Source organism: Haliotis rubra, unplaced genomic scaffold, assembly GCF_003918875.1.
Source record: "Haliotis rubra isolate DU_JTF1 unplaced genomic scaffold, ASM391887v1 Scf74, whole genome shotgun sequence".
NCBI lineage: Eukaryota > Metazoa > Mollusca > Gastropoda > Lepetellida > Haliotidae > Haliotis > Haliotis rubra.
Window position 1 is genome coordinate 2,566,079 of NW_025767457.1, and position 25,520 is coordinate 2,591,598.

General features: G+C 39.6%; 1 protein-coding gene and 1 long non-coding RNA gene across 2 annotated transcripts; both read left to right on the top strand.

Annotated features, from left to right (window-relative positions):
• Nucleotides 1–1,270: 1,270 nt before the first annotated feature.
• Nucleotides 1,271–24,258, top strand: LOC124259835 (sodium/calcium exchanger 3-like). The gene is made up of 9 exons (XM_046694043.1): nucleotides 1,271–1,324; nucleotides 2,653–2,822; nucleotides 12,439–12,626; nucleotides 13,497–13,738; nucleotides 16,628–16,860; nucleotides 17,372–17,474; nucleotides 18,912–19,090; nucleotides 19,659–19,988; nucleotides 20,427–24,258. The coding sequence occupies exons 2-9, from the start codon at nucleotides 2,676–2,678 to the stop codon at nucleotides 20,664–20,666; spliced, it is 1,662 nt and encodes a 553-aa protein (XP_046549999.1). The 5' UTR covers nucleotides 1,271–1,324; nucleotides 2,653–2,675; the 3' UTR covers nucleotides 20,667–24,258.
• On the top strand, nucleotides 7,932–10,490 carry LOC124259836. Its single transcript, XR_006893936.1, has 3 exons — nucleotides 7,932–7,945; nucleotides 9,157–9,163; nucleotides 10,399–10,490. It is a non-coding gene; the product is annotated as an uncharacterized LOC124259836 (long non-coding RNA).
• Nucleotides 24,259–25,520: the final 1,262 nt, after the last annotated feature.

A 25,520-nucleotide genomic window follows, 5' to 3' on the forward strand; every position in this document is an offset into this window, starting at 1 on the left:
GACGCGGTCGGGGATCGAACCCGCGGCCTTCCGCTTTCCGGAGTAACGTAGGAGAGATCATGCGATTATATTATGTCCGTTAAATTAGAATTACTAAGTACGCAAATAAGCGCTGTGTTTGCTGTTTCAAATTCAGCAATATACCAGCTACATGACGGCGGTCTGTAAATAATCGTGTCTAGATTAGGTAATCCAGTGATTGACATCATGAGCATCGATCTATGCAACTGGGATAGGATAACATACATATACAATGTCAGTGAGTCTGACAAATGAATGTTGGGAGTAACCTTTTGAGATGGCTAACTTGCTGAGAAACAATTCTAACCCCTATCTTTATGGCGGCAATATTTAAATATTTATTGGGTGATTCTGATCCGATTTCAAGTAAGGTTCACGTGTTACTAAATAACTTTCAGACTCAAATGGTGTGTCAGTGTTCCCTGTTGTCCTCGGGATGTGTATTGTAACGGGGATATGTTTAACTTTGTCCTCTTCATGCTAAGTGGCAGGCAGGGTAACAACAAATACCATGCCTTTTGGTATGACGCGGTGTGTGCGGTGCGATGCGGTGGTTGTGTGACAGTTCCATCAAAGCGAATAATGAAGTTCCAACAGACATATTAACATTCATTTGATCACATTCAATGATCACAGATGTTGTCTCGGTTATGACGTTACATGCGCATCCATGACTTGTACGCGACGTCACTTCACATCGTTGCATCTTGCCTGAACGGAATCATCTAGCTGCATAATATATAAGAAAAACATGTTCTACTGCATTTATTATCAAAATTGATAAACATTGTAGATATCTAGCTGATAAAGCTATTACCATTTAACATTAGTAATAAATTCTACCTGAGAGTCTCAGCTTCAAATACAGTAAAATCCCTGTCCCACAGATAAACTGTCTGAAATATATCCGGATTTATAACTTACTTGGGAAAATAAGAACCAACTAATTATATGTTTCTCCACAGAGTCCGGTATCAATTGAATGTCATATTGTGTGTCTCATTATATTTTTTACCAAGTCTTACAATTAGCCACTGCTCATTTAATATTCACTCTGTCTATTTATGTGAAAGCGACAGGTCTATCTCGGGGAATGTTCACGTCTTGTTTACAGATCTTGAAACAAGATGTCAGTGTTTGACAAAATATTTCAGTTCACCTGAATTTGTTATACAATGAATTATTAATGTATGCATTGTCTAACACATGTAACATCTACCGTGCCTTTAGTTTGGGGATGAATGTTTTAGATCTGAGCGGTCAGCAACAAGATGGGACTGCGGACATCATTGAAGTGGCCAGGGTATGTATTTGAGTAGTCCACACAACGGGAAACAGGCATGGATTCTTTGTAAAACAGGGGACTCCTACAAAATAGAGAACCATATATCAACAATTAGGATCATAAAGTACCAGGAAAAGGAAAGTAAACATGTTGACTATGGCTCATTGGAAACAAAACAAGAAATGTATATTCGATGGTGATGTATTGATAAAAGCATCCCACTTGATTTGGACCTTACTTTTGCAGTGTTTCGGCGACAGTTTTTTTTGTGTGTATATAGTTTATACAAAGACCCTAAAGACCCTAAAGACCCTAAAGACCCTAAAACAAATATATCCCATAAAGTCCTTGCAAATCTAGAAAAAGTCTAGATTATCACAGTATCTGGGCTATTTTGATTATATTTTTAAGTACAATTAAGAAACCGGTTGTCTGTTCGCTTCAGAGACTAGATGTTAGTTGATAATATTTTGTTCAAATTCAGTTTTCAAGTGTATACCTTCTTTTCGCCGTCAGTTTAGATATACATTCAGATCAATGATGAACATTGTTCTATATAAATAGACAGACACGCAGAGACAGACAGAGTTTATTTCCAGTAAAAGGCCGTAGGCCCAAAATACATTCAAAAGGAAATTCCAGTGTAGCCAGGGGCACAATGATCATTCAAGTGTGTTTGTAATAATCCTTTTAACATAAAATAGATACAAGGCAACAGATTTTACAGTGTCTACATTAGTATTCTTGAAAAGATTTGCTAAAGAATATACAGTATAAGGCTTTTTAACACATTTTGTAATAAACCTCTCTCTTAGTTGTGAATAGGATTCACAAATGAACAGTACATGAAATTCATCTTCAATACAGGTAAGACCTTTAGATTTACATGATGTACAAAATCTTTGATTATAATCAGTGTTGTTATAACGCCCAGTTTCTACAGCTATTTTAAAATTACTACACCTAAATTGTGCTAAAACAGCTCTTAAATGTGTAGAAAGGTTAAACGATAAATAACGTTCAACATTTAACGCAGATTTAAAATACTGATAATAGTTGCATTTAGGGGAATTACTCAGGGAAGAGTACCAGGACTGTTTTAAATTATCTGATAATCTTTGTTTAAATAAGCTTATAAACATCTTTACATCACCAACATCTTGGCTCAACCAAACATATCCAAAACCAAAATTAAAAAGAATACTTTCTATATAAATACATCTTCTTGAACATTTCTTTTCACATGCAAAAATATATGGACAATATATATTAGCAATGAAGAACATAATGAGTGAATCAGCAGAGTTCTCACTGATGAGTTGATTGCAAAGTTTCTGTCTTTCTAGGAGTGTGGAGAGGTGACAGGAAGATGTCGCTGGATGCGGCTGCTCAGATCGCTGCTGCAAGGATTGCAGAACGCCAGACTCACAACTCGGCGTGGTACAGAGTGAACGCTACTCGAGTCATCACCGGCGGACACAAACTCACACCCCCAGTCAACAAGGCCATCAAAGATGTGAGTATATAGCTACAACTCACACCCCCAGTCAAAGATGTGAATATATACCTAAAACACACACATTTAGTCAACAAGGCCATCAAAAATGTGAGTATATTGATAAAACTCTCTCCTTCTGTCAAGGAGGCCATAAAAGATGAGAGTATATTGCTATACCGCACACCTTTAGTCAACAAGGCCATAACAGATGTGAGTATATTGATAAAACCCACACCTCTAGTCAACAAGGCCATCAAAGATGTGAGTATATAGCTAAAACTCGCACTTTTAGTCAAGGCCATCAAAGATGTGAGTATATAGCTAAAAGTCACACCTTTAGTCAACAAGGCCATCCAAGATCTGAGTATATAGCTAAAACTCACACCTTAAATCAACAAGGCCATCCAAGATGTGAGTATATAGCTAAAACTCACACCTTAAATCAACAAGGCCATCCAAGATGTGAGTATATAGCTAAAACTCACAACTTCAGCCAACAAGGCCATCCAAGATGTGAGTATATAGCTAAAACTCGCACCTTTAGTCAACATGGCCATCAAAGATCTGAGTATAGAGCTAAAACTCACACCTTAAGTGAACAAGGCCATCATATATGTGAGTATATAGCTAAAACTCGTACCTTCAGTCAACAAGGCCATCAAAGATGTGAGAATATAACTAAAACTCACACCTTTAGTCAACAAGGCCATCAGAGATGTACCTTCAGTCAACAAGGTCATCAAAGATGTTAGTATATAGCTAAAACTCGTACCTTCAGTCAACAAGGCCATCAGATATGTGAGTATATAGCTAAAACTCGTACCTTCAGTCAACAAGGCCATCAAAGATGTGAGTATATACCGGTAGCTAAAACTCACACCTTTAGTCAACAAGTCCATCAAAGATGTGAGTATATAGCTAAAACTCATGATCACCCCAAACTCATTATAGAAAACCAGGTTCGATTCCAACATGGGTACAACGTGTGAAGCCCATTTCTGGTGTCCCCCGCCGTAATATTGCTGGAATATTGCTAAAAGCTACGCAAAACTAAAACTCACTCACTCACTCATTCGGAGTAATACGACTTTGTACAGTTTATTCTATACTGAAAAATACAATTTATTGAACAAAATCCACTGCTTTTACACCATATAATTTTCACCACCGATCTGCCTTTTACGGCCAGTGGAATCTATTTCGGCAGATTATCGACCCTGATCATTCTCTGACGTTGGCATTTTACAGTTAAGGGGTTCCACTAGCTTTAATGGGCGGGTATCCTTTGTAGCCGACTCTTGTATTTTCTTGATCATGTATTTACTATTCAATTGATGTGAGCAGAAAAATCACGATTAGAAAGATTCAAAGATAGACTCACGTCCTTGCGTCACCAACCTTTGTCCGGCAAAATGTTCTTAGCCTAGGACATATATATATTCCCATTTTAACCACCCGCCCTTGTGACTTAACAGTAAATACTTGCTTTATAATACCAATATAAGTGTATACTGAACAAATAGGCGTACCGTCTTGCGGAGGACTATGTTACCATGGGAATTACAAACCCTTTTGAAGAACGGGACACATACGAAAAGCCCGGATGTGTATTTCTTTAGACACTCCTTGGCCGACGCGCCAAACATTTGTCTCTCTCACGTCGTCAATTTTTAACACGATAATACTTCTTCACGCATCGACGCAAAATGCATCATGTATCGATTTCAACAACATATTAGATTGATTTTCTATGTGGTTTTAAAAGCCTACACTAAGTGACTGATCCGATGTTCCAGAGAACTGTCTTGAATACAGAATATTGGTGGTACTCCGAACTTGGCGTAATGTTTACATAATTAATAGAAACTGTCTTGCACAAATGACTTCGTGTAGTACGGGTAAACAACAATGGTATGCTGGTAAGAAAGACCATACCTTCTCCTGAAGGCACGACCTGATAAGCTGGAACAAAAGAGCTATACTGACTTTGCTTATAATACACCCTTGGCTGTCCAAGACATTACACAAACCGCGGTGGGCGACGCAGGATGCCATATTTCTAAATTCCTAACTAAAGGGTAGTCTCTGATAAATAGGTCTCTAAAGTTATTTTCTTCGATCACAGCTTCTAAAAATACATCAGGTTTCCTTTGTCGGGAGCCTATGGCTATTAGCGACATCTATAGGGCAAACATTCATTAACATAATATGTAAGTAAATCTCAAACCGTAAACAAGCAAGCTTTCATGCCTTTTGGTCGTACCTACATAATTATGCTTTTCAGCAATTCTGTGTAATGCTTTAGACATGACATCTAAATGACAATCCAATTAAGTGTACATCTAAATTATAATTTTATGTGCACAAATATGTATTGATGTTTTGAAATGAATGGGAATGTAACAAAACATGGATATATATATATATATATATATATATATAAGAAGAAGTTTCTGAAATAATTACACAACACGGATCTTCTCCAACATGTTTCACTTTTATCTTCAGGGAGAAGTGATTACAGTTAAACGGATTATGTTATGACGTCAATTTGTCATGACGTCACAATGCAACTGTATACAAATGTTGTGACGCGGCGTTGCCATGACGTCACATTGGCGGCTTTATATTGACAGTACTAGTAGCACAATGAAAACAAGTATAATTCAGACACATTGCGTTACCTATTTAACGATGGACACAATTCTTTGATGAAAAAGTTTTCTTTAGCTTTACGCTGCATGGCGTCAGCAGTATTCATTTTATAGAAAGGGAATATTTTAAATTTTATTTCCTTTCCTGCTGCGCAATTGTCAATGTGAGCGCTTTAAGGGATGCACCTTGTTTTGGGGTCCTTAATCTGTTGTTTATGGACGCGCATTCTGTCCCTCAAGCACTCCGTTTGTCCAATGTATTCTTCATGACACCCTTGGCATATAATAACATAAATAATATGTTTTGCGGAGCAGTCCATGTTAGAGCGTACATGAAATAATTGTTTCCTGTTTTGAACTTTATACATGAAGTTTCAAGTATATATTCACAAGTTCCACAATTTCCCCGTTTACATTTTGAGACACTGAATTCTGTAGGTTTAATACATGAGTCGAATGTGGCACGTGTCAATATGTGTTTTAAGTTACGGCTTTGGCGTTTACTCTTTATCATTGTTACATTAGCCATAATTCGATTCATTTTCATATCAGCATTTAAAATTGGAACATTTTGTCTTATGATATGAAAAAGTTCCGGATTCTTGGGGTTGTGCGTTGAAACATAGGCCAGATTGACAGTGTTATTTATTTGTTTATCACGAACTTTCAACAGTGTCCTTCTGTCTATGTTTATTGCTTTCTTTATTCCATCTTCCACAAGAAGGACTGGGTATCCACGGGACTGTAGATATGATTTTAGTTCTGCAAGTCGTATGTTCCTTGTCGGTATTTGTGACACAATCATGCAGATACGTCTTGCTAAGTTATAGGGAATGCTTCTCTTTATATGACTCGGGTGGCAAGATGAAAAATGAAGGTATTGTTTAGTATCTGTAGGTTTATAATATATATCTGTTTCTAGATTACGTCCACATAGTTTTACTATGATGTCCAAAAATGGAATTTCAGAATAATTTGAGTCCATGGTAAAATGTAAATGTTTGTTCAATTTATTTAGGATGTTATAAAACAGAGTTAATTTTTCATCTCCAAAGGGCCATAACATGAAGCAATCGTCAAGAAAACGTCGCCAATTTGTTCTAAAGTATTCAGCGACTTCAGGTCCTAACTGTTCTTTCACTTTGGTTTCCAGAGTTCGTTCCAAATACCCTAAAACTAACGTAGCATACGTGGGTGCCATTTTGGTTCCCATTGCTGTACCCTTCATTTGTCTATAACGTTCCCCATCAAAATTGAATGTATCATTATTCAATATGAATGTAACACTTTCTATGACGAATTCCTTGGAGAATCGTGTTGGGAGTAATGCTGGATATTCGTGTAACCAGAATGATATAGCTTCAATCCCTAAATTGTGTGGAATATTAGAGTATAAATTTTTACATCAAACGTAACTAGTTTGGTTTTTCTTGAGTTTGTTGAGGTAAATAGTTTAGGAAATCCATCGTATCTCTAGTATAACTGTGCACTTTGGTAATAAAAGGTTTAAGCACTATGTCAATAAAATTACTCAACCGATGTGTAGCACAACTAGGTCCTGCAATTATCGGCCTAAGTGTCAAATCATTAGGGTGTTCTGTTTCAATATAGCTATCAGTAGCATTTTCACATTTATCTTTAATATCCCGACACTTGTGCACTTTGGGTAATCCATAAAAGTTGCTTTCTTTGCAAACGAAATTTGTTAGGTAATCTAACTCCTTTTTAGTTGTTTCGTTTGAAAATGTAGTTAGAAAATCTGTAAGTTTTTTATGAACATTGGCATTGTTTATAACCTTGTAATTTTCCTGATCATTAATTATTTCCAAAGACATTTTCCTGTAATGTTTAACGTCCATAATGATAACAGCCCCACCTTTGTCGGCCTCTTTGATAATGATGTTTTTATCATTAAGAATATCTTTAAGTGCAATCCGTTCTGAATTGGAAATGTTAGACTTATTTGAACATTTTTGTGGTAATAAAGGGACATTAGATATAGAATCAATGTATTTATCTAGATGTGAATTCCTACCTTTCTTTGGAATCCAATAACTTTTGTTTTTAACGAGTGATATATCCTCTCCTGTGTTAGAATCATCAAAATACTCAATATTCCTTAATTTCCGACAAAACTCATTGATATCACTTTGAAGTTCATTCACATTATTACTATTTGGAGTCGGTGTAAATTTAAGTCCTTTGTTCAAAATCCGCTTTTCAGTTTTGTTCAGTTTCCGTGATGACAAGTTGATTATTTTCACATCTACTTTTGGTTGCGTCGTGATGTTGCTATCCCTGTCTGTGTTGAGCTTCGGCCTGGTTCCAAAAAACGATCGTTATAAGATGTCTGTCCGTTTCCAGAATTTAACATACATTCAGGTGATGTATTATTATGTCTTGAATTTGACTTTGATCTTGATGGGAGTCCGTTATGTTTGTTGTTTCTTCTGTTTGGTTTGGTTTGTTGGTGTCTCATGTTTTCTTGTCTTTGATTGGTTACACCTTTGTGGGGAATTATCTTGCCGTTAGCTGTTCTGCTCCCAATGAATGTAACATTTGTATTCAAATATGTTGTTGCCTGCTTATTTCCGAACTGTTTGTTAGCTGTTTGCTTCTTTCGTGCATCTCCTCTGTGTTTAAGCCATGGGCTTTCTTCGACTATGTTTTGATGGAAGTTCTCAGCATATTTGTTTAGCCAAGTTAAAGATTTCGCCCATCTATTATGCGACTTTTCCTCTTCGTTGCAGCATTGTGTTGACCATCTGTTTAGTAATACCTCTCGGGTTTGCCCCCGCGATATTCTTTCTATTTCTTCTTTCATTAGTGCATCAATACTCAAGTATTTATCCTCTTGAGATTGAGCACGCATTTTCAAAAGTTCAATTTCAATATCCATATCTTGTAATGCACGAAGTTCTCTCTTTCTGCGTTGGTCTAAAGGTTCACTTGGAATAAACGGGATCTTGAATTTTTCTGGTATTTTTGTGGTCTTGATTCATCCATACTATTAATGTATCTGCATACCTGTTGTTTCGAGTGCTTGCCAAAACACTCTCTTGCGTTGCACCAGTCGTGTATTCCATGTTTGACTGAGGGAATTAAATATTTTGTCCGCTTCCTGTTCTATTTGAAACTCGGAGATATTGTCTGGCCTTGATGTCGCCAGTTCGTCTTTACTCCTCTGTATTCCCTTTACTGCCTGGTTTAATGCTTCCTTTATCAAGGACGCATCTGGCAAAGTTGATGATGAAGCTTTGGATTGGTCTCGTAGAATACCTGTAATTGTATCCAGCTTCTCAGATATCATAGAGAGTTTTTCACTGATATCTATAAAAAGTGTGAGGGACTGTGAGGGACTGTGAGTTTAGTTTTACGCCGCACTCAGCAATATTCCAGCTATATGGCGGCGGTCTGTAAATAATCGAGTCTTGACCAGACAATCCAGTGATCAACATCATGAGCATCGATCTGCGCAAATGGGAACCGATGACATGTGTCAACCAAGCCAGCGAGCCTGACAACCCGATCCCGTTAGTCGCCTCTTACGACAAGCATGGGTTACTGAAGATCAATATCCTAACCCGGACCTTCACGGGTCTTTGTCAGAGTAAGTGAATTAGGTTGAACCATGCTTTTTGAACAGTACTTCAGCAATATATGTGTGTCAGTTAAGAGTGGAAAGCAGCCTAAAGTAGTGTATGTGTGGTGGTGTGTGGTCCTGTGCATAGAGCTCAAGTCACAGATCAGTTGAAATTAAGCAACGACGGGGCGGAGAGTCTTGGATGGGTGACCGTGTTTGGCAGTTTGACTCCTGAGAGTTTCTAGGACTTCAGTTCTGCCCCACAACGAAGCACATGTGATACATGTGCTCTCACCTTAGGCAAGTGAGTTTGTTCAAAATTGCCTCTGTTCACCCAGCAGAAAATGGGTACCAGGTGGGATAAAGCATGTGACTATAAGCTTCTAGAGCCTAACAGGCAGTTTGGGTTATCCGGGGTAATAATGTGTTAGCGACAAGAGCATGCTTATGAGAGTGGATATGTGCGCATTATAAACATGGTATATAGTCGGCATTGGTATAGCTCTGATAAATCAAGAACCATAAACAACAAGAATCTGGGATTCGTACCAACGACTAAGGATTGACATCTGTCTGGCCAGTGACGCGATTTCTACTTCTGGACCAACCCAGGTGTCCAATCTTCCTTGTGGGAAATCAGACAAGTCTCCAAATAACAACGACAAATTCTTGTAATGGCTCAGACTTCCTGACACGTCAAGAATTGTTGTATCAATACATCTTCAGCCGTTACCTGACAATCAATATAACCAGTCTAATAGGACCGTCTCCGTTGTCTTTGTCTAACACTCCAAGGTCTGGGGGCGGTGGGGTAGCCTAGTGGTTAAAGCGTTGGTTCGTCACGCCGAAGACCCGGGTTCGAATGCCCACATGGGTACAATGTGTGAAGCCCATTTCAATATGGCATTTCAACCTTTCAATTATCTGGTGTCCCCCGCCGTGATGTTGCTGGAATATTGCTAAAAGCGGCGTAAAACCAAACTCAGTCAGTCAGTCCAAGGTCTGGACAATGGTCAAAGTCCTTGAACGTTTCCAGTTTACTGTCCAGTCACAGTGAGGTAAATTCAATAAAAGGGTCAGCAACCACAGATGTACGGCTGTCGTATTCAATCTCAATTTTAGCATTTTGTGCATCGATACCCATGTTTGTCATGTGAGATAGCTACTCGGTGGTGTATTGGGGAGAGTGGCTGCCCGAGAGTGGTAACCCGGTTGATGTCGGTTTGCCTGAAACCAAAACGTTTTAAAAGACGGCAGTTGTTGTCATCCTGGCTTGCTCACGACATTGTGGGGATACCTCATGGACTGGTTAGCCCGGGTTTAGTATGCTGAGTAGGGTATTCAAGTTAACCTGCAGCATATCAAACCGAAACATAAGTCTCATGAGCCAATTCAGACAATTACCTACTTTTCAGCCGATCCGAATTTTCTCGCGTGAAAGTGAAGAGACACTACAAACAACTATGGTTACACAAAATTCCAATTTCTTGTTTCATAAGAAAATGATATTTACAAATAAATAATAATTTTAAACTTTAAAAAACCCGTATTTCTATATTTTATGGCGAGGATTAGGCAGCATGACCTGAACTAATAGACTGTTCCTGTTTGATGAGGCAGTAAACTGATTCATAATTCATCTGGCTGACTGGTTACACCTGTTATGTGTTCTTTGCTCTTATTAAGTGAATTTTTGTAACGTACAATGTGATTGATATAATATCAAGGCCAGGCCAGACCGCCAAAGTTGTTTAGCGGCCCAGCCTCGTTTTGAGATTTCCAGATTTCCGTTTGTCAGAGCACGCTGTACGACAGAGGATGCTGCACGACGTGTTTGCAAGCATTAGAAGGAGCATAGTGTTGCAATATACAAGTGATTAGATGTATCAAATAATATTGATTAATATTTATATATCCAGTTGAATGAGTTGATCTCAAAATTCTGGACTGGTTATTGTAGTAAGTTGCACAATAGGACCGAACCCAGTCAGCAGGAAACGAGACTGTTGTGTTATCAATGGTTTGACTTGATCTTGGGTTTGCAGTTTTACAGCTGGTATTAGTAGGGGCTTTATAACCAGGTGTAATGCTACTAAGAAAATGATATAAATATTTACCAATATATTACCTCGGATGATATGAAAATATGCACACAGATAAGTTTCAGCTTACCCACATGCACGTATACACACACAAACACACATGTGAACGCGCGCGCGCGCACACACACACACACACACACAAACACACACACACAAACAAACAAACAGAATATCATACACCTACGCACATACAAATACAGACTGGCACTCACGCACATACACACGAACACACGCACTTATAAGTAAGGGCGTTGCTATATTGGAGACATAATAACCGCGATGTTAAACCCCTCATCACCTCACCTTCTCAGTAAAACAACAAATGTTCAAGAAGAAACGACAAATGTGTATTTTTAAATTTTTTTACAATACAAAACCAACGATTGCTCTACATCGACAGTTCTTCAACCTCGCCTTGCTGGAAGCACTTGTCAGTACACTGAGTCCATTAGGAAACACGTTCTCTGACAAGAGACTCGGCACAGACACGCCATTCAGCAGTAAAAGGATAATTTTTTGGACATGAAACCTGTCAACTACGTTACACAAGCACTTTATTGTGTAGTCCTCCTGCAAGATGGCTTCGATCTAAATAATGATTTAATATGCAGTAGATCTATAAACTGAATAGATGGTACATGTACAGACTGCCATTACGTTTGATTCACAGTGCGTGGACAAGTAACGCTTGATTTTATTCGTGTTTCTGCATGTGCATATTACCGTTACTAACTCCCATGATGCAGTGCTCGTGTCATACCTCAACGACTGTGAAATGCTGTTAGATCTAAAACTAATATGCAATCAGGTAATTTCCGTTGATTAGTTCAGAAATCAGAATGTTAATGTTATTGTATTTTACGTTACCGTCAATGCATAAAATAACTAACATTTTACTTGGTCAATTGACAAAATGCGTCAATATTTTGTATTTTGTTTTAACTGACATAGAAATACGCCCAGTTAATTTATTCTGCTAAAGAATTTCACATTTTTGTGAAGTGTTAATTTTATCGACCACTGACTGAAAATGATAAATTTAGAAAGGGAAGTCAATGTAAAGTTTTTTACATTCTTGTTAGTGGCCTCTTGTGATGTTTTAAGGCTACTTTGAACTTCCAAATAGATTCTGTTTAGATAGTCTGTACATCTGTACAATCCAGTGAATGGACATATTTGTCAGTCAGTTTGAGTGAAATATTGTGTCCCGAGATCATCAATCAAATAAACGTCTGGCCTTAAAGTAACTGCAAGCTTTATTCTGCATCTATCTGACATTTACATCATTATTTCAGTTGTACGAAAACGTCGTGTACGAGAACGGAAACGCCGGGATACGGAAAAGCAGCCTTGACATTTCTGAGTCTGGAAAGAAGGCCGCGATTGAGTTCACGGCTGCGAGCTGTGCCGTCCTTGAGAACGAAGGTCATGTCCGGCTCGGCGTGAGACGGTCTGGAAACGTGGAGTGCTCCGTCACAGTAGGGTACGTGTCACAGGCGCCGTTGGTGTAGCATATGTCGTACATGTAGTGATTAGAGCAGGCGTTGTAGGTGTCGCAGACGTAGTAGGTGTCGTCGGAAGTTGCTCAGGTGCAGTAGGTTCCCGTCGACTGCACATTGTCCAGGTCCACACGTGGTAGCATCCAAGTGGCAAATGTTTGAAACCCACCTGCTCATATGGACTTGTTGATGTCATCGTTTACTCAAGGTAAGGCCATGTCGAGTTACCTAATGTTTAAACGTTCACAGAAGAACCGGATCGGAAAAGAATATCGGCTTATATGTGTGGGGACCATTTTACTGCCCAATGGCGTAATAATTGAATACGTTTTATGAGCTGTATATAGATTGAGAGAAAGATAGAGAAATAGTAAGTGAAAGAGAGAAAAAATAGCAGGAAGGAGAGAAATAGAAAAAGAAAGAGAGAAAAATAGAGTGTGAGAGAGAAATAGAGGGAAAGATAGAGAAATAGAAAGAGAATACAGGAGAGAGAGAGAGAGAGAGAGAGAGAGAGAGAGAGAGAGAGAGAGAGAGAGAGAGAGAGAGAGAGAGAGAGAGAGAGAGAGAGAGAGAGAGACACACAGACAGACAGACAGACAGACAAACATACGGCGATGGGGGAAGGAGAGTCCGAGGCTCCAATGGTTTCGTGGAGTCCAATGTCCGGAGGATACTGTTGCAATCAAGCTTCAGTAACTTCCCTCGATCACTTGATTTCAAGACAGGCTGTCAAACAGAGAGCAATAATGACATTTCATTTCAGTATTTATGGAAACCTTGTTAAACGATCCTTGTTTTCATGTAAATTGACCGCGATGTGATCATGTTGATGTGGAGTACCATTTCCTTCACAGCGTGGAGACAATAGACGGGTCAGCGGAAGCGGGAAGCGACTATAAGCCAATCAAACAGAAGCTGACCTTTGGGCCGAAGGAGTGTCTCAAGGACGTGTATGTTGAGATCGTGGACGACGATGTCTGGGAACCGGACGAGTTCTTCTTCGTCAAGCTCTTCCTTGAACCAGAGCAGGTCAAAGGTGACGAGGTCATCTTGGGGAAAGTCTCCATCAACCAGGTCACCATCGTCAACGATGACGGTAGGTGACACATTTCAGACATTCAGACAGTATCTTCTGTGACCGTCAAAACTGATCATTTACAGGACACGTGTTGGCGATTTAAAATGACATGCAACAAAAAATCATTTTCTGTACTTTGACAAATAACAAACATGTCTAATCTTGGAGGTTAAGACATTGATCAGAAGACACGTGTCTTTCATAGTTACCGCTTCCCCGTCCGGATACAGCGAGGTAAATACAGGTATCAGCCCCCTCAACTATCGAACTCTTTTGTATACATCCAGTTTCGAACCGCCTCCGTGGTGTAGTGGTTAGAGCGTCCACCGGAGAGCGGAAGGTCGCGGGTTCGATCCCCGACCGCGTCATACCAAAAGACGTTAAAATTTGGTACTTGTTGGTCCCTGCCTGGCGCTCGGCATTAATGGGTACAACAAGGACTGGTCGGCTCGGAGTCAGTATAATGTGTGTGAGTGTGGTATTCATGCTTCACTGCGGCATGGTATCTCAGTGGGCTAGCACTATAAAACCAGCTAAAGTCTTGGCTAGTACAAGCAGCCGCACATACACATACACACGCATGCACGTCGTCATATGAGCGAAATATTCTCAAGCACGACGATAAACCCAATTTCACCTCACCTCACCTTCATTCAGTTTCGTTTTCATGTCAACATATCCATTGTATACTCATGCCAATAATGGTTGTCGACCCCTTCAATTTTGAGTTGGAGAGGGGGTGTGAGGTGTGTGTGTGGTTGGGGTGGGGGGGGGTGACCAACCATTATTGGCATGAGTATACAACAAACCAAAAGAAGCAATGATCCAAACTCTATTTTATCATGCCGCACTCATTCATTGCAGACTGCTTTAACCAACACTCGCGCACAGAGCAACACAACGTTGCAGACATAAATTTGTCAGAACCATATCAACATAACCAGCATTTAATCGATATTGATAAACGGCATTTTGAATGTATCAACACAGGCGTCGCCGTTCTAAATAGATAGTCAGCCATTTTTACATATATGGCCGCAGTTAAATGCGTTACATAATGCTCATGTATATTCATGAAGAAGGCAAACGGCGTTGTAAGGCGTTCGAAGTGGCAAGTCGTGTTCTCTGATATTCTGCAGGAATAAGAGATCGAACCCGGGAACACTTCCACTAAATTTTTAATTCGATTCCAATATTTGCATGATCAATCATTTCACTCACTCTGTGTTTACACTGTCTCTCAAATGGAAGGAGATTTGCTTTCAGACAATACCGTCTTTAGTTTGGTTCTTACATCAGAAGCGGTTCCTAAGTTACGAGGTCTCTATACTTCCGTAAACAGATAAGGGAAAATATATTTTTTTAAATAAAAGTGTTTACAAGGGAAGTGATGAATATGTAAAAGGTATATATTTTCAATCAAATGAACATTATTCGTCAGAAAGGAGAACATGTTCCTTCTCACGTCACTGATTATTATTTTTTGTAATTACTGACTAACAATACACTCAGCATAGTTAATGCAGGGCAAAATAATCTCCGTTAAAATCTGGACAATGTTGACATCCCTACCTTAGATTTTAAAAAATAATGTGAAATTAAAAAACATTGCAATTCTGATAAACAAAATCCCCACGTTGTCGTTTAACTGCCCATACATTTACAAATATTTGTAAGTGTATTAGATAATCTAGATTATACATGTACCGTTACAGTACCCATGGGTGCCTGTTGTTAAAAGCCTCAAGATCTCGGGTATTTACGTGCAACCTTAACAAGAGCATGTTTGTTTTGATAATATGAATTTTACATGTGGGTGTGAGTCTTATGACAAGGTAAATATAAGGTATATTTATCTTTATAGTGCCACTTTCGAAAATCGATTAAAAACGTTTTCTCTGCTTAAATAAATAATATATGTTCGACGCTTTCATGTTTAACATCGATTGATCGTGCATCTCGAGTTGTGCATTGTTTCCTTTTGCAAACAGGTAAATATAACTTAAGGGTAAAGGGACTCTTATTTTTCAAAAACAGTTTTATTTACATACAATTTGTAAAATATTGACGTTTTAGGCAATATTTTTTTACGGACAATCGCAAAACTGAGACAAAGAGTGATTCTATGGAAATATATTTTAAGACATGGGTAGGTTTCTTTCGTAAACATTTTACGTTTGTAAACAGTCGAAGAAGTATTGAGTAAAGGGTATCTCGGAATACTGTCTGTACCGTTACTCCCATATGAAGCACTCAATGAGATGTCTATTCAAACTGTCAATCAATAACCTTTATGTTGCTATGGCGCCTTGTGGTTATACAATGAACTATATGAAAATTCACATCTCGTGGATTGACTCTGGATACATAGGGATATATCAGTTAAACCGATAATCAAGCTCTTATGAAAATCCGGATTAGCCTCGCCCACTTGGATTAAATATAATTCAGGGTTTGGTTTTTATTCATAAAGTATACTTATGATCATGATATTTTCAATAGAAATACGGGTGCGCCAACTGGATATGTACATTATACAGGCTCTGCTAATGTTAGGCACTGCAATGGGGGATAAATCAGGTTTAGTAGTGTAAATTTCGACTTGTTCTACATCTGCTAATGTTAGACAGCCTTTTCATCAATGCGTTTGCCGATGAAACCACGATGACTGTGTGAGCAAGCTTGGTGAATCCCTCGCCAACCATGGCAAAGAATGAGTTGACAACATTGGCGTCGAATTTGTAGTGGGATGGGTAAATTCCCATCGCTCAAAGACAAGTTGAAAAATATGTAGTTTCTCTTTATGCAAGTGAATATGTTTCATCATCATCATCATCATCATCATCATCATCATCATCATCATCATCATCATCATCATCATCATCATCATCATTTTTATTATTACAGAGCCAGGGAAGTTTGAGTTCTCTAAGCCGAGTTTCATCGTGAAGGAGGGATGTGGACAAGCCCAGGTGGTAGTCAAGCGGGTGAACGGCGCCGATGGCGAAGTCGCCGTGACGTGGAAGACCAAGGACCTTAGTGCCAAGAGTGGCCAGGAATACCAGGGAGGCGAGGACAAGATCCGCTTCAAGCATGGGGAGACCAGCAAGGTCATCGAACTCGACATTTACGGAATCAAGGCAAGTGACGATCGTGGACAAAATAAATAGGGGACCATATTATAATGTTAAAATAATTATTTGGTCTGTTAACAAACTTATGTAAACAAAAGAAATCTAAATTAAGCCCAGATAGAAAGTTCTTCTGCACATATTTTTGTATGTCTCACTCTAAACAAAACAAGTCTCGAATTTCACAATTTATCATTTTGGTGCCGTTTTGCAAAGCGGTCTTAGCGCTAAAGTGATCGTATCTGTCGTACTTTAACATAGACTTACGACAATTTTAGCACTATAAGGTTTCTTTGTACAGCGGCATCCAAGACGTATAATCTGTCATAACGCCGCATGCTCATGATGTCAATCACGGGATTGACTGTTGCAGACCCAGTTTTATGAGATCATCTGTGTATAGTTGGTATATTGCTGAGTGGGGCGTTAAATAACAAGCAAACATATACTATATCCCAGCAACCAACGTGTGGCCTTTCAGGGGTTCATCTGAATAGTGACAATGTACATTTGCTTCCAGGACTCTCATGAACCCAACTTCCAGGTTGATTTGTCCTCTCCGACAGGGGGCGCTGAAGTCGGGAAGATATCACGGACGATTGTCACTATTATCAACGATGAAGGTAAGGCCAATCATCACTCTGACCAATGATGTTAGAGATACAACTGTCTTGTATGGTAAAGTATCATAGTTACGGTCGCCTTGGCAACGAGAACGCTTTGAGGAACGGCTGAATTGCTGCCAATTGTCTTGTCAAAATGTTTCCTTTAATTCAAATGCGCGTAACTCTGCCTGCAAACTTACTCCCAATGACGGCTTAATTAGCTTTAAATCAGTAACAGTCTTCTGGGGCACCCTACTCAACTTGTATACAGGGTTCTGATGTATGGAAGCCCTTCTGGACCAATTACTTCAACGTTATGTCTTGGTTTGGGTAACATTGATCTAGATCACAGAACCAGCACACAGTGCAATTTTACTTGACCACATTAATAATTACTTGTCACGGTCCAGCTGACAATGGGGTTTTCAGCTAAACGTGGTCCTGTGCAGTCTTACTATGGTTGGCGCGTAAAGTGCTGTTGATATCATGAATTTTAAAATATACTAAATGTGAAACAATTAATTTTATTTTTTTATAGCATTCTGAAACCCTCTTTTTTTATTTTGTTTTTATTAAATGAATGGTGTTTGATCCGGGGACCCACTTCTTCAAACCTATACGCTTTGGTGGTAGGGTAGCTTAGGGAACATTGCGTGTGTTCTAGCGACGAAGTCCGGGTTTGTTTCCCAAATGGATACAAGCTTTTCATATGTGAAGCCGATTTTTCTTGTCACCTGTCGTGATATTCCTGAATAATGACGTACTCACGCATTAAAACTATTAAAACGATCATCGGCAGAGACAGCGCTCGGCCATCGTGTCAGCAGACGAACGGTGTCTAGGAGGCTACGTTTGCACGACCTTCGCGCCTACCGACCCTTCCGTGGCATAGCACTGAGCCGTCAACATCGACGTGAACGTCTGAGATGGGCACGCCAAGTTGCAGGCTGGCAGAACAGGCAATGGGCTCGAGTACTCTTTACAGATGAGCAGGTTCCACCTTAACAGACCAGACGGCAGGATACGGGTACATCGACGCAGAGGTGAACGTACTGCACGTTGCTGCGTACAAGAAGTGGAGCCCTACGGCGGTGGCAGCGTCATGGTTTGGGGAGGCATAATTGGAGACAGAAAGACAGACTTGGTGATCGTAGACGGTAGCTTGAATGGTCAAAGGTACATCGACCAGGTTCTCCGACCAGTCGTCTTGCCATTCCTGCAGCAGAACCCCGAACTGTCTTCCAACACGACAATGCTCCATGCCATACAGCACAGCGCGTTAGGGGTTTCCTATGTTGACGTGGTCGTACTAAATTCACAAATTAATGGACTATAGTCAAGAACCAGTGATGATCGTTCTGGTCTAACTTCTACACGTGATTTGGATCCTCCACGATCTCTTAAACTCGTCGACATCGTCCGTTCACACTGTATCCTTGATTTGCTGCCTTTCAGAGTTCAGTGCCATGGTGTCACGCATCCAGGAGAAAACCCAACATAATCTTGACGGACTGAAGATCGACACGGCCACGTGGGGGGATCAGTTCCACGACGCCATGAACGTGAATGGCGGCGACGTCGAGAACGCCAACGCGATGGCCTACGTCATGCACTTCTGCACATTCTTTTGGAAGGTGAGTTAAACTTAAAATTAAAAAGGTCCCCAACGCTTTTGAGGTGAATATTACATATACTATCAGTAAATATATGGCTTACATTACTTGAACTGGTGTAGCATGTCCAATTGTTTCCTCTCTGACCGGGAACGAGTAGTCCAGCAATCTGAAGCGACAGAAACCATGGGTTCGAATCCGAAATTCGACCCGATTGTGTTTTTATGTTTCTTAACACTAGTGCCATCACTGAATTTCAGTGATCCAATCGTATATTGTTCACCGCTATTTTGCCTTCTTTAATCCTAATGGAACCTGTTTTGTCGGATAAAAAGTACTAGATTCTCTAACGAAGGTTTTGTCAGAGTTGTATGACTTTGACATGAAGTTGTTATTTTTCATCTTCTGGAACCAGCACCATGACCGTTTTTGTGGCTTCAGCCATGGAACGGATCCGCCGCGATTTAACTGACGGCATTAAGTCCAACTTGTTTACTTACACTTGATTAGCCACCATCTATTTTAACGTGTAGTATCAAACACCACTTGCTCCGGCCTCCCATTTTGTAATTCAATTTTCACATTTCAGGTGCTTTTTGCTTTCGTCCCACCTCCATCTGTCGGCGGAGGGTGGTTGACCTTTCTTTGTTCCTTGGCGATGATTGGCTTACTGACAGCTATCATCAGCGACCTTGCATCTATATTCGGATGTCTGATTGGTCTGTCCCCAACCATCACCGCCATTACGTTCGTAGCACTCGGCACCAGTATGCCCGACACATTCGCAAGTCGTCAGGCAGCAATGATGGAGAGGTTCGCAGACAGTTCCATCGGCAACATCAACGGCAGTAACTCCGTCAACGTGTTTTTGGGACTTGGGTTCCCATGGCTCATAGCAACCATCTACTGGCAGGCTCAGGTATGGGTTTTCTAGGAAAGATCAATTTATTGAGTGAGTTTAGGTTTTACGTTTTTAGCAATATTCCAGCAATATCACGGCGGAGGACACCAGTAATGGGCATCACATATTGTACCCATGTAAGAAATCGAGGCTAACCCACCATTCCTCATTTTATTGACTCTCAGATCGGGAAATCCTGTGGTCGAATCCTGTGCATTATATTTCAGCCCAGAAGAGTGAGTGAGTTCAGTTTTACGCCGCTTTTAGCAATATTCCAGCAATATCACGGCGGGGGTCACATTGTACCCGTGTCGGGAATCGTACAAAGGTCTTCGGCGTGACGAGCGAACGCTTTAACCACTAGGCTACACCACCGCCCCCAGTCCGGAAGACATTTTGAATATTAAAGTTCTGATACCGTTTGTAATGTGTGATCGAATCATCTTCTTTTATCAGGGGAAAACATTCACCGTCCCGAAAGGATCGCTTGTGTTCTCTGTCATCCTCTACACAATCTGCTCCATCGTGGCCATCGTTGTGCTTCTTCTACGGCGAAATCTCTCCTTCATGGGCAAAGCTGAACTGGGTGGTCCCAAGGCCGGGAAGATAGGCAGTGCCATTTTCGTATTTTTAATGTGGGTATTCTACGTCGTGCTCTCGTCTCTCCAGGCCCAGAAAATCATTCACGTCATTTGAACAACGTCAAATGAGTATCAGGAAGTCATGAGATATCAATACAGCCAGTAAATTCACATTTAAGGACGTTTGAAGCTGGCTTCAACAAGAGATATTTTCGTATCTGTGCCTCGTTTCTCAAACCGATCGTAGCACTGCATCTACTTCACCATTTAACGTTCACTTAACGTCGTCGTAACGCTAACCAAACTCTCAAATAGCATATTGAGAATATACAGAAATCGCAATTTGATGAAGTTTGTCTCCATCTGATTGAATTCCAGTGGTTAAAGTTTTGACGTCGGCAACTAAAAACGTGATCAGTATTGGCGTTCGGTCCATGCCCTACGTAAACCGTTCTGCTAGAAACGTTCACTGGGTATTACAGTGGAGGGGGATCACCTCAGCGAACCGTGATTTTAAATGTTGATACTGGGATCATCCTTGCACCAACATCGCTATATTTTTGGAAAAATCTTATTAGTGCTGCTTAACATACACGGGAGTTACTTTTAGAGATATATATGTACATGACTTAATCAGTGCAACCGGTTTCATAAATCCTTGTGTTGGATATAACTTCTGTGTTATATTCGGGACGATCTAGTATTTCTTCAGTGTACATTCTGCTCTTTTGGTACATTGACACATGTTTAACAAAACATCACACGGGAGTTGCTTGTCATTCAGAGGTGTTGACCTTCACACTGGAGCGAGTTGTTAGTCATCGATTACCAAGTGTATCGATTACAAAGTGTATCGATAATCAAGTGTATTAGATCTTCATTCCATTTCCCAGAAATCCGTCGGTCAATCACACCGATCCGAAATACGCGACGCTATAAATAGCTTACAAATTAATCTTATTCAAATAGGAATGATCTTGATTATGACGTCACTTAACGAATTTCCTGGGTTATCGAGGATGCTGTTAGTCTTGTGACAGACTACCTCGACTTTTTAATTCATGTCTAATATATTTTCATCTGACATTACAAACTGTTATTGCGTATTTGAAAATCAGGATTAGTTTGTAAATCGACATGCACCTTATTGGTGTTTTGCAATAATATTTTGGAAATTGTCAACATTAATTGTTCAGGCAAAAAACAGTTTGTAGCACTATCTATAGCGTCCGTGACGTGTCATGATAAATGTGTTTTTTCAGTCTGTTAAACTATACAGCTCAACGTTTGTAAGGATAATATGATAACGCAATTGTATATAAACATACGCTTATTGTTTACACTTGTCACAGGGTACACAAAGTACGTGATGTAGAGTATCGGTTTTCAGACTTCCGTTTTTGTGGAAGCTTCGTTGTCTGAGTATATTCCGTCACTGACTTTGTGTGTTGGCGATTTGGTTTCTCACTCTGAAAGCGTGGGTACGAATCTCGGATGGAACCCTCACCATAAAGTACTAAATTTGTATTTTATTAAGACTGTGTATTCCAAAACATAACATTTGTTATATTATGAGAATTTGTTTTGTATGTCATGGAAACACGTATAATGGGGAACATTCCTGGAGTTAACTGAGGAATTTTCCCCATTGCCGAACATTTTTTAACATCCTGTAATGATACCCTTTTAAAAATACTTATATGTAGATCTATGTTGTTTAATCACCTATGCTTGTGAAATCCTCAGCTCGTATGGCAGGGGTCGAATATGTCTTTACATTACAAACTGCTGATGATTGCTGAGCCAGTGCGAGTTATCTCCCTTGTGAGAAATCCCTTGGGTGGTTAATAATCTGTGATAGCTAATGATCTCTTCCAATATAGTTGTTTAGTAAACGCAATATGATGGTGATGAAGTATTGAAACGTAAATTCACATTTGTATATATAGCATATTCCCATTATAGGCCCCTCTGCTGTTGATGAAATATTTCCATATGAATTATTATCACGAGTGTCAAAATACATGATTATTGTTCCATCATTACACGATATAATAGGATAGCACATTGATGACACTTTTAATAATTCATATTGAAATATCCAAGCAAAGAAACAGGGGCCTGTGATGCTCATTTAGTGTATGAAATATTAATAGATTTTTTGACACGTTTGCAATTGTATTTCATTATTCCGGACTTGACAAATATTTTTGCACCAACTCTTATGTATATTTTTTAAAAAGACCGGCTCTGCTTAAGGAGTCACATGTTGTTTATGCTTCATTAAAATGTGTTGATGGTTAATGATATAAATAATGACTGGTGATACACTATTGTACAAAACAAACTTCCCCTCTACCGCGAACAGAGCAGGAATGGCTTGTCCTCATGATTGCGACCGACCAGTGATCAACAGCATGAGCATCGATCTACGCAGTTGGGATACGATGACGTGTCAACCAAGTCACTCTGACCATCCGATCCCGTTAGTCGCCTTTCACAACAAGACAATTCTAACACGGATCTCCACGGGTCGTTACTGAACGTTTTCTACTGCCAAAAACTGCTCGTTCGCGAGGGAACGTTTGTTTTGAGTAGTAGTGTATAGATGGAATGGTAAAATACTCGCTTCTCACTCAGATTCCCTACGTTGCCACCGCCGGTGTTATTTCCCCCCCCCCTCAAGGTATGGTGATAATGTGGTTGCTCAGTGCAATGCAGTAAAGTCGGGTGTTGCACAACGTAATGCAATAATGACTTTACTGTAAAGCTTTACTTGGTGTATAACACCTGGCTAAGTTCGTTTTATTCATTACAACATGATAAGAGTCGAACACGCTCATTGATACTGTTTTTCTCGTGGGATAGCAAAACCAAAAATACCATATTAGGTAGTTAATGTACATTGTATACAGCGGAACCCCGTTTTTCCGAACAGTATTGTTCCAAACGCAATTGTTCTTTGATACATTTTCAGACTGATGAATACCGATAATATTAATTTGCTTTCCCAGGAGCTATTTACCTTCAGTATGTAATATTTTTGTTTTGACCAGGAAAAAACCCAAAGCACCACCCCTCTGTTTTCATATTTACCAAACCTCCGTGCAGGTTGACGTGGACATATAGACATGACATTCACTTAACATTAGCGGCGTTTCAATATTGAAACCAAACAAACGCATTTTTTGTATATGTATTAAAGCGATGCTAAATTTTCTTCGAGGTATATATATCCTTCTGTCGACATGAATAGACGTCTCCAATAGTGTTTGTCCTGTAATAAGGGAATCCGGACTAACGGGGTGTCTCTGTATGCAACTGTTTTAGAAACTTTTAAAGAAATACTGCTCTGTCCTTATGTACATAATCAAGGTTCTAAGAATAAAGTTTAACAAAGTTTGTAAAAACGGGATTAAATGACATATATTTTATATCATAATATTACTCCAGTATAATAACTTTCTTTAAACCGTTTTAAAACTTACATATGCTGACTGTTTTCAGAAATTATGTTCCTATTAATTGTTATTTGGTCAATGTATTTTCCCAAATGTATTGGAAGATCTCTCCATACCTGTCTGTGACGCATTGTCACTTGTTAACTTGCACACAGAGACAAGGTTGTTTATGAAGAATCTCTGTTCAAATTACAATTTGTGCACTCTTTCTGTTATGAAATATGAATAATAAATATTTAAAACACACAGATGATGGTTGTGGTCTCTTAAAAAGAAAATTGTAATTTGTAACAGTCAAAGGTTCAGGGGAGACAACTGCGTATAACTTGGTGCAATTTTATGAACTTTTATGGCCGCTTCTAAAGACTATGTAGTTAGAATGAAGGACATGTTTGAATGAATGCTTCAAGCAATATGACGGCAGCCTGTTCATAATCGACTCTCGACCAGTCAGAATTGATGGACATCAATTGACACAACTGGGATGTCATGACATGCGTCTACCAAGTCATCTCACATGTCAACAACCAATCTCGTTAGTCGCCTCTTAAGACAAGCATGGGTTACTGAAGACACATTCTAACCCGGATCTTCTCAGATGGGATAGTATATATGACTGACCATAGCTGCAGTTTCAATATTATTTATAGTGGAGCAGCAGAAGCCTTATTATAGCTGAGTTGTTGAGATACACAATTGAGTGAGTGAGTTCAGTTTTACGCCGCTTTTAACCATATTCCAGCTATATGACGGCGGGGACACCAGAAATGGGCTTCACACATTGTACCCATGTGGAGAATCGAACCCGGGTCTTCGGCGTGACGAGCGAACGCTTTAACCACTAGGCTACCCCACCGCCCCTTGAGATACACAAACCAGCATAACCACATTTTCGAAAGTGGTCAGAATTGATGATCTGCCACTACTGTTAATGAAAACCCATGATGACTTTTATGAAAACTGAAAATCTCCCAATCCTACCAAACTGACAGGTTATACTTTCATGTGTGAGTTCCCTCAACGAAATTATCGGGATGGTTTTGTATAACGGGTTAGTTTAAGAAAACGTTTTCGTATAGTATGGCGTCAACACGTGAAGGTTGCGATAACTTCAGACGATTTAGAAACATGCTTTATGAAATATATGAACTTGCTTCTAGATAACCGCTTATTTAAAGGTGGAAACAATATTCATGCATGTACAGTTTGTAGTTATATTATATCAGAAGTGATATTTTCGCTCTCTAACAAGATGTATCCGACTTTGTGATACATTTTCTATGAACCCCGCTGGGAATTCCGAACTCATTTGGTACTTCGTAGTAGTTTATCTCGAATAACACTGAATCCGCGTATGCATTCGTAACTACTCGTGTCATTCCGGCAAGCCGGATGGCGTCTCGTGCCATACTCGTGGCCATGTTTACGACTGGGCTCTGTCTAAGCGCAAACGGGCATGGAGATTAAAATTGTCTTGCACTATTACCAAGGAAAGATAACTCTGAATT

Coding starts and splice junctions, on each gene's coding strand:
- LOC124259835 (XM_046694043.1), top strand. CDS start 2,676: ATGTCGCTGGATGCGGCTGCTCAGATCGCTGCTGCAAGGATTGCAGAA. Junction 2,823..12,438: donor TCAACAAGGCCATCAAAGAT/GTGAGTATATAG, acceptor TCATTATTTCAG/TTGTACGAAAACGTCGTGTA. Junction 13,739..16,627: donor CACCATCGTCAACGATGACG/GTAGGTGACACA, acceptor TTATTATTACAG/AGCCAGGGAAGTTTGAGTTC.